The sequence below is a fragment of the Syngnathus floridae genome, chromosome 16 (assembly GCF_059516105.1).
Source record: "Syngnathus floridae isolate MCC-2025c chromosome 16, RoL_Sflo_1.0, whole genome shotgun sequence".
NCBI classification, from domain to species: domain Eukaryota; kingdom Metazoa; phylum Chordata; class Actinopteri; order Syngnathiformes; family Syngnathidae; genus Syngnathus; species Syngnathus floridae.
Window position 1 is genome coordinate 10,571,436 of NC_142428.1, and position 10,239 is coordinate 10,581,674.

The 10,239-nt window shown below is 46.5% G+C and overlaps 1 protein-coding gene across 5 annotated transcripts; it reads right to left on the minus strand.

Annotated features, from left to right (window-relative positions):
- Positions 1-4,530: 4,530 nt before the first annotated feature.
- coch (coagulation factor C homolog, cochlin (Limulus polyphemus)) lies at positions 4,531-9,775 on the minus strand. 5 transcript variants are annotated; one of them, XM_088401455.1, is made up of 14 exons: positions 9,392-9,775; positions 9,178-9,219; positions 8,570-8,611; positions 8,318-8,486; positions 8,094-8,224; positions 7,895-8,002; positions 7,498-7,645; positions 7,291-7,394; positions 6,964-7,190; positions 6,788-6,902; positions 6,558-6,701; positions 6,295-6,451; positions 6,142-6,236; positions 4,531-5,521 (listed from the first exon to the last, which is right to left on the minus strand). In XM_088401455.1, exons 2-14 carry the CDS (start codon positions 9,197-9,199, stop codon positions 5,349-5,351), a joined length of 1,635 nt encoding a protein of 544 aa, XP_088257581.1. In that variant the 5' UTR covers positions 9,200-9,219; positions 9,392-9,775; the 3' UTR covers positions 4,531-5,348. The 5 variants fall into 5 exon arrangements, with proteins under 5 accessions (XP_088257581.1, XP_088257580.1, XP_088257579.1 ...); XM_088401454.1 differs by having other exon boundaries at positions 8,094-8,227; positions 8,318-8,483; positions 9,392-9,774; XM_088401453.1 differs by having other exon boundaries at positions 8,094-8,227; positions 9,359-9,774.
- Positions 9,776-10,239: the final 464 nt, after the last annotated feature.

Here is a 10,239-nt window from a genome sequence, read left to right on the forward strand (position 1 = left end):
TAACGAGAGGCAGGTGGGAACAATCACACTGATCATGGGCACACAGGACGGGAGGGGCGAGCACACAGACAGAAACCAAGACAACAGACACATAGTGGAGCAGTTGGGGACGAGACGTGACAGATCTTGCCTTTGTGTAGGTCCAGCATGTTGTGAAAATGCATTTGAATTGTGATCCTTACCTTGGTGTTCTTCCAGGGTGTGAAAATTTACGTTTTTTGTTTTGTTGGCTGTGGATATAAATACACCTTTTGGTGTTAAAATTAACCTAAATGTAATTGAATCTAATTAAAAACATTTTGAGAACATTATCCAACCATCACAAACATAAATGTGCAATGTTTTTTAATCTTATCACATTTAAAACATTAAAAATATATACAATAAAGGGAAATGTGCTTTCGGCAGTTTGCAAACATATTTTTTAAGGTTGTGTTAAACTTATAATCATATTAATATAATATCTAGTATTGGAGTGCTCGTGTGGATTGCTAGGTGGCGAAGAATGTGCAGGCAAACTGCATGAACTTGTTTTCTTCGAAGTGTTGTGGAATAGGCCCAGACAGGGAGTACCGGACGAGAACACCTCAAGGTCGGTGAGAAACGAGAACAACATCTTGCCAGGTGGTCGAGCTTCGTGGGGAAAACCCAACTGCCTGACCTCAGCAATAACACCTAGACGGGGAGGAGATGGCCATCGACCAATCATCACACAATGTTTTGCATGCTTTAATATTCATATTGTGTTTTTTCAAAACTGGGCAACCCGGAAGAATGTGTCGTCTTTTGGTGGTCACAAAAACGCACGAGTTTTAGTGTGAGGGACCCGGGACCCAGGCCTGTATTAGTTCGCTTTGTCAGGAATAAACAATTGGTAAATTTGGTCTGATTGATCTACTGGTCTTCTCTTTGACAGAACAAACTCGCAAAATTGTTAGGTGCGCCAGTGTGTGGATTGGGACATAGCAACTCATGTGTTAAGTGTTGATCGCAATTTGGAGTCAGATCAATAACTAAAATCCGGAGCCTAACAATATATATATATATATATATATGTATATATATATATACATACATACATACATACATACATACATATACATACATATATACATACATACATACATACCTACGCACACACGCACACACACGCACACACGCGCACACACGCACACATGCACACACACACACACATACACACACACACACACATACACACACACATACACACACACACACACACATCTATATCGGCAGATGATTTCATGGGGGAATGGTAGCAATTTCTTTCTTTTTCGTTTCAATGCTGATCCACTGGCTCTGAAGTTAGTAACCCATAACAAGATCGTGTTTCGAGCAGGTACGGGATCATGTCTACCAAGTCTGAAGCGCAAACGGAACGCTCGTTGTGTTGCAGTTACAGATTCGTTCTTGATAAACGTTTCCACAATGAAAGCGCGATGCTCACTGGTCCAATTCATCTTAGCAACTGAAACGAAACAAAATAACATTATTCGAAAACGAAACAGAAATGAAATAAAACGAAACAAAAAAACGCCATTATATGTACTTTTCAAAAATGAAAAATAATTTGTTTCTTTAATTTATTTGCATTTTATTAAAGCTACAAATGTCTCAGATCATTTTGGCGGACCCTGTATAAATAAAGTTAAAGTCCCAATGATCGTCACACACATCTGGGTGTGGTGAAATTTGTCCTCTGAATTAAACCATCCCCGTGTGATTTTGATCCATCCCCTGGAGGAGAGGGGAGCAGTGAGCAGCAGCGGTGCCACACTCGGGAATCATTTGGTGATCTAACCCCCCAATTCCAACCCTTAATGGTGAGTACCAAGCAGGGAGGCAATGGGTCCCATTTTTATAGTCTTTGGTATGACCTGGCCAGGGTTTGGACCCACAACCTTCTAGTCTCAGGGCGGACACTCTACCACTAGGCCGCTGAGCCGGTTCTATGTAAAAATATTATATTGCTTCGTTTTAAATCGTAAACAAAACGCATGGACGGAGATCACTTTTAGAGTAAAAACAACTCGGTAACTTCCCGTTAGGAGGCAGCAACATGCATAAATCGAGTGCAACCTTAAACCAAAACAAGAAGAAGTGTGCGGACCAAGTAAAGTTTTTCTGCGTGTTTTTTGGAGTTTATGTAGGGTAACCAGATTTGGGTTTCTGAAAAAGAGGACAATTTTTTTGGGAGGGGGGCGTGGTCATTTTTTATCTCCCTAATCACAGGAGGAGGCGTCAGCCAATGGACCTGCACCTGCACATGATGTTGTTCTCGTCCGGTACTCCCTGTCTAGGCCTGTTCCACAACACTTCGAAGAAAGCAAGTTCATGCAGTTTGCCTGCACATTCTTCGCCACCCACTGTTGGATTTTGTCCACAATTTAGGGAGCGCGTTATCTGCACCTCACGGCAAAAGCCATTGCCAATCACCTGTCATCCAATTTACTCACTGCGTGCTCGTTTGATTTCTTCAGATTTAGGAAAATGCTAAGACACTGAAGCACAAATTAGACTTACACAGGTTGGTTGAGTTCAATCACAATTCTTGTTCAGAAAGCTCTGTTTTCAGGAAAGTACAATACAGCGCTGGGCCCTTCAAGAGCAGAAAGTCTCCATTCAGAAAAGGCAATGTTCAAGGTTCTTTGATCAGCTTATATTAAGTTGCACATTGTGGGCCGAGATTGATGGGTGATGAGTCTTTGGGGTGGGGCAAGTTCGCCATGGGAGTGGGTGCTGGTTATGGGCGATTCGGTGTGTGGGGGGGCTGTTGTCTTCCATCCCGTCTTTCGGCCTTGGCGATCATCTTTGGCCGAGTCCTTGGCTGGCTCCCTCTGGCACCTGCTGGTTTTATCTCCACGTGACCTTCCTGTGAACATTCTTCTCCAGTCTTGGACATACACTGTCGTACCTCATTCTTTCAATTTTGTCATTTTGTACGAAATTATGTTAGCTTTTGGCTATGACATCATTAATCTATTGCTGTTCCCTGACTATGTAAAATTTGTTCTTTTGATACTTCACGTCTTTGCTTATTCTTAGTTTAATCATGCTTCCAACCGTATCTTTTCTTTGTTAGGCAAAATATTTCCCTCTGTGCAGAGCGTTCAGTAGTAATCAAAAACTGGTGTCTAGCATTAGTCAAAACATAAGATACAATCAAGTACTGAACGGTCAAGACGACTCTGGCCGTGTCCATGATTTAGAGAAAAACATCAGGCATGCATTACACAGTTCCTTAAGGGTCATTAAGCTATTTAGGCAATATATCAAAAGACATTTGTTATTTCAAAGTGCTCAGAAATATATATCAGATTATAAAGTTCATAAAAACCTTTCTCATTACCACTTATCAAAAATGTCTAGTTATGGCTTCTTTATTGATTTGGTGTGTAGGTATAATTATATGCTTAAAATGTTTTCTTTTATTGATTTAATATGTGAATATACTTGTCTGCTTATGTACTTTATTCAATGAGGTTTGAGCACATCTGTTTTTGTAGCTAGGCAGGACTTTTTGCATTTTGACCCCATTCCTTCACCACCAATCCACACGAGCACTCCAGTACTAGATATTATATTAATATGATTATAAGTTTAACACAACCTTAAAAAATATGTTTGCAAACTGCCGAAAGCACATTTCCCTTTAATATGTAGTTTCTTTACTTTATTTGTGCTTTTTTAAACCCATGTGTTAGATCATTTTGCCGGACCCTGTACAACTTACAGCTGGTTGAGTTTAATATTTCATATTTGATGGATTTAATTTTGTCGTCTATATTAGGTCTATGGAATAACTGGTTATGGACGGGCTATAAAAATAACCACAATTTAGAGAGAAACATTCGCCGAAATACTTTGTTTTGTTGATGGTTCGGTTCTTTCAATCTATGGAACCGATGGACACAATAAAGCGGTAGGTTTGAGATGAAACAAAAATACTAAACTGTATTTCACTTTAATAATATTGTGTCTGCACTCATTTTCATACCATTTCCGTCAGTCTTTCTGCTGATTTTGGGGCTGTGTGCTCTATGTTTTCACTTCTTGTGGGTGTATTTTGAGTAATTGTATCAGATGAATTGCATCGAAGATGCTGTTTTATTCTTGGGGGACACAATAATGTTTTAAATGCATTCGTTAGCTTAATGCTAGCGCTAGCAGCAGCTTGATTGCAGTGCTTGTTTACAATACGTGTTCATAAATATTGTGAGAGGATTTATTACGTATTACGTGTTATGTATGTATGGACAAGTCTTCTTCCGTTGACATCTTTTAATCAATTAAAACGTTTGCGGCACAAGTAAACACTACTTCGGCTAAAAACTACAAATATGTTGACCGGAAAGGGAGGTGCATATCTTGTGGCATGGAAGGAATGGTGTGTGAAATATCTCATTTGCTAAATGCAAAAAGACCACACCAAAACGGCTTGCTCTGAGCCGTACCTCAGAACAAGAAGAAAAGAAGTAATCCTATCAAAACAAGGAATTCATACAAAAGCATTGCTGTTCCACTTTATATAGACCACAACTGAATGATTACAACGTAAAACAGTAGAATTTATTACCATGATACGTAGGCTTTAAAGTCTTTCAAAATATAACCACATTTTAAAGAACCAGTGTTCTTGAAAACAGCTTCTAATAAATTTGTTGTTACAAAAGTTGGTTAGCGCGTTCACCTTACAGTTAGGAGGGTGCGGGTTTGATTCCACCTCCAGCCCTCCCTGCATGGTGTTTGCATGTTCGCCCCGTGCCCGCGTGTTTTCTCCGGGCACTGCGGTTTCCTCCCACATCCCCAAAACATACTTGGTAGGCCAATTGAGCAGTGTAAATTGACTCTACGTGTGAGTGCAAGTGCGGATGGTTGTTCGTTTCTCTGTGCCCTGCCATTGGCTGGGAACCGGTTCGGGGTGTCCCCCGCCTACTGCCTGGGATAGGCACCAGCACGCCTGCGACACCCGTGGGGAAAAGCGGTATAGAAAATGGATGGATGGAATAAATATTACAAAACTCAATGCCTTTAAAAGACTACACGAAAGAAATTAGACTCAACTTCTGCTGTTAGTAGCCTCAAGATGCGAGCACGACCAATTTCAATGCAAAGAGGGCTCATGATGGTTTCGAAAATGTCGCTCTACAAAGCGAAAATCATTGGAACCAGTGAGAGCATTTAACTGGAAGCACTTACGTGTATACTTCGTTGCAGTTAAGAATATGAATAAGCGCCTCAGAAATGTTCTACATGGCATTCAAGAGAGTTCACTTAACTACGCGTGGTGTCTTGGCGATGACGTTATAGCGTCCATATTATATGTTTCAATTGTTGACGTCAAAGTCGTGACAAATTACACGGACGACATCGTCGACGAGCTCCTCCAGGCCATCAAAGTGTTGGCTGAAAAAGACGTGCTCGTCTTTGGGCTCCGACGCCATCGCGCGCAGGTCGTCCATGGGCGCCCAGGCCACGCCCACTGAAAACATGCTGATGCCTTTCATGGGCGGGGCAAAAGCGACAAACAGCACCCTGGTGAAAAAAATCAACTAATCGCTTTAAAGCAGTGGTTCTTAACCTTGTTGGAGGTACCAAATCCCACCAGCTTCATATGCGCATTCACCAAACCCCTTTTTAGTGAAAAATATTTTTTTTTTTTTCAAACTGGTGCACAAAATGAGCCATGCATGAACATCACCAACAAACTCCATGAACTCACAACAAATTCCATTCCTGCAAATCAGTGTGACTTCTACTGTTGCCTTTGCGAGACCAGTTCAGTTATGCGTCATCACGAATTTACACGATAAATCAGGTGTGTTTGGACCGCCGCAGTGGAGGCTCTGCCGAATCCCTGAGACCGACTCACAGAATCCCGAGGGTTTGATCGAACCCAGGTTAAGAACCACTGCTTTAAAGACGTGACACAAATGAGCCCCCGCAAAATACAACATGCTAACCTGCGTGCCGCCGTGGCGCCACTAATAAGTCCTATTTATTGAAAAGTTCTCCATTTCTAAGAAAATTATTACAGTAACAAATTTCAAGGAAAACTGTCCATATTGGTACTGCAGAATCTTTCCCAATAATATAATGAAAACTGTCACATGGGCACACCTTGATTCTGCGCCGCCAGCGCGGGCCCGTCCACGCTGTCATACGATTGGCCGTCAGTCACCACAATCAGGAAGTTACGTTCGACTGCCGTCGGCCTGTTACGAGAGAATCAATTCACGTTGGAATCGGAGCGCCAGTGATGGCGAGCGTCACCTGAAGAGGTTTTGCGCGGCGAAGGTGATGGCGCTCCCGGTGGCCGTGCCGCCGCTCATGTAGGGGATGGCCCTCAGGGCACCCAGGACGCCATCTTTGCTGTCGTGCTCTCTAAGGCCAAACTCAAGACGCTGATCATACGTGAACTGAACGGCGCCTGGTTGTTACATTGCAGACACACACAAGAAAAGCATATGAAAAGGCCATGGAGATATAAAAAAACTCAAGTTTAACACAGTGGCAACGTAAGATGGCACGCTCACCCACGCGAGCACCCATATCGGAGATGTCAAACTTGCTGGCGATGGCCGCCAAAAAGTCCAGGAGCGTGCGGAAGTTGGAATCACCCACGCTGGAGGAGCCGTCAATCAAGAAGCCCACGTTGACTGAATTATAACACGTACGACCTGTGGCAAAACACACGACAGCGAGCATTTGGATGGTGTACGAGTGCATTTCTGCTGTGTTGTGCTGGCACCATCAAATCGCATACTGCACAGAAGGCCGTCCGGCGAACAGAGTCTCTGCGCCAGAGGTTTGACGTGTTTGGTGGTACCAAACCAGCTGGACATCTGGTAGCTGAAGAAGCCGTTGTCTTTGCACCCCGCCTGAAGCGAACAAACGCGGGTCAAACACGTGGCTGGGATAAACACGGGCCAGACCGCCGACCTTCTTGGCAAAGTCGCGATCAGGCACGGCAGGAAGCTCGTCGGCCGTGGGCTGGGTGACGGTGGCCAGGAAGACATTGATGCCCGCGCGGCGGGCTGCCGTCGCTGCCGGCTGCAGGTCGTCTGACGGCCAGCCGTCAATCAGCACAAGCATGACGCGAGGGCGACCGCGTCTGGCTCCGCTCCGCTGCGTGAACAGCATCTCTGCCGTGTGCGCGATGGCCTTGCCTGCGGGAGTGCCACACAAACACGCGGCTTCCTTAGAGACTTTTGCGGAACCATCCAGCCAAAGTCCCGCGACAGCGAGTCACACTGCGTGTGTGAGTACCCGTGTTGGTGTTCCCTCCCAGGTGTGCAAGCCCCTTGATGGCAAACTGAAGCTCTTTGGGTTCTGTGTAGTTGCTGAGCATGAATTCTGTCCTAGGAAGGTCACTGCACGCACATACACACACACATTAACTCGTAGCTCTGAGCTCAAGGGTTGCTGAACGCCGGTCAACCAAGATGGATGGAAAGCGACTGGCGCGTGCGTGACCTGGCCTGGACGAGGCCCACATGGGGTCCGTCGACTCCAACTTTCAACATGGCCACCAGCTTGGCGACAAAGTTCTTTTGGAGGTTGAAGCGCCGCTGCCCCAAGTTGGAGCTGCTGTCAATCACCAGCCCAATGTCCATCTGACAGTCTGGCAGAAAAGGATGGGACAGAATGCCGTGGAAATGGCTGCCAGAAAGGATGGATGGGGCGGGGAAGGCGAGGCGAGGGGAGGGAGGTCCAGAGAAGTGACAGCACTGGGAGGGATGGGGCAGAGCGGCCTGGCAGACATTAGATAGCACAGGGCAGACCGAGGCAGGTCCAGAGAGGGAAGAGGCAAGATGGCATGGGATAGAACAGGACCAAAAAAAAAATAAAACAACGGATAGGACAAGCTTACCTTTATTTCCAACTTTTTTCACAAACATCTTCTTGTCGTCTTTCTTGGCTGGCCTGGAATTGGTGCCCGAGTCCCGGATCAGCTCCTGAGGTCCTTGGTCCTGGAGCCCTGGGTCACAGTGGAAAGAGTCCCTTGTGAGTCCTACCTGGCCCGGTGAGTGCTCATGTTCCCCGGCGCTAGCCATACCCACGTACCCTACCTTGGAGGGTAAAGGAGGCGCTCCAGCGTGACAGGGCCTGAGACTGGATGCCATTGGCCAGGGTGCCCACATAGTGCTGCTGTCCCGGCAGACGGCTGAGCAGAACCTCGCCACCAGTGTGTCCTACAGCGCTGCTGCAGACAAACATGTTGTGTCGCGAAACGGGAGGTGAGGTCGAGGCATGTGGGCAGGTGGGACAGCGAGGCTTAAATAATCCTTTTTACCTGTGCAGCGCGGCGCCACAAATGGATGAGGCGGCGGCGTACACGGTGGTGCCGAAGACAGAGAGTCTGTGTTGCGCACAGTGGGGCGGGCACCGCAGCGGGACGCCGCCCACCATCGCCGTCGGGTGTAGGTCGGCAGCACGGGTGCCGCAGGTGAGCGCCCGCGCTACTAAGCAACCGGCAGAAACACAGCAACTTCACAAGACACCGAAACAAGCTCGAGGGCCACGAGCAAAAAAGGTGAGGACGCACCCGAGCTTTCGCAGGACCGCCATGACACCAGGAAGAGAACACCTGCAAGAAGAGAGAAAAGAATTCAAAACATCATCGCAATACACATCAACAGAATGGAGGCAAACAAAGGACATGAGTGGGAAGGGGGGAAGAGGAGCGAACAGAGATGAGTCGACTCCAGACCAATAGAACAGAGAGTCAAGTAAAACGGCGATGAGCGGCATCATGGACGGACATAGAAAAATAACACAGAATGCTACAGAGTCCTGCAGAACAAAGTGGAAATGGAGGCTAGAGTTGGACGAGTGTGGATACAGGTCGCACGGAATCGAGTGCAAGACAGTGGATTCCAATACAAAAGTGTTAGAGTACAGTAGAAGAGAGGAAAAGTATCGGGTGAGATTGGGGGAAAAAAAATGTTAAAACTACAGAATTGGAAGGGTGGAACAAGAACAAGGACGTCGCAGAACAGAACATGGTCGAGTCGGAAATTAAGGGTAAACGGGGAACAACAGAGCTCTGCCCGAACTAAGGAGGGCACTTGAGAAGAAGAATTGAACGCTCGACAGAGACAAAGCCGCAGAAGAATCACGCTCGAGCGGAGACGAGTGGGTGCCAGCCGGTACCGCTGAAAAGGAGCGCAGACATGAGCGCACCGATGCCGCCGCCTGGAAGACAAGCAAATGAAAAAAGAGTCGTCAAACTTACTGCACAGGGGCGTAAATGCAACAATTCTAATGAGGCGCCGCTCATGCAAACGAGATACAAATGGGCCGCGGGCCCGACACCACGCAAACGCAATCGCACCACGGCAAAAAATGTCAAGTTGCCAACGCTGACCGCCTTGGTTGGAATCCAAGTAAATCCGAAATCCTGGATGAGGATGAAGAAATTGAACAAGACTGGCTGACCGGAGCCCTTAAATACGATCGCGTGCACGCGCTCCACGGGCGTAGAGGCAGCGGCGCCCTCTGACGAGTCACGACGGGAGAACAAACAACTCGAGCTTTTCACCTCAACCCTTTCAAGTCCAAGTGGAAAGAAAAACATTAAGTCAAAAGAGAAGAGAAAGCATATCAGCTTCCAACTTGTCATATTTTGGGCTACATTTTGCTCGCCCAATGGCAGAATTGCCCGAATCCTTTTTTAAGCTCGAGGTGATTCGAGATTGGCAGTCAGCTAGGTCAAAGTGTCAAACTGCACGCTTCTTTGATTAATGTCTTGCTTTGTCTGGAAAAAAAAAAAAAGTGAAATGAGCCTAATGACGATGCAGCCAGCCACGCTCCGCCTGCTTTTCATTGGACCTTGCTGTTCACTCATTTGTGCAAGAGCTCCCCAGTCGTCGGGGTTTGTGCTGATTGGGATGGAAGCAAATGAGATTTGGCCTGATGACATCAACACGAGACAGGATGTTGTTGCGGAGGAAGGAGAATTTCCTCCTACTGCGTCTCCAGCTGAGACGGAGAGCAAGTATGTCTCTCATGTGGTTCCAGGCCGGGAAGTGGAGCTCGGTCAGCAGGACGCGGACGCCTCATATTCATCTTCTTTGTTCCAATATGAAAACTTGCGGTGGTTCCTCGTCCTTCTCCTTCCAAGAGGAGGCGCCGTTTTCTCCCCTCAGCCAGAGTCCGACTGTCTTTTGTTAGGTTACGGATTCTAGTTATTGATCTGACTCCAAATTACGATCA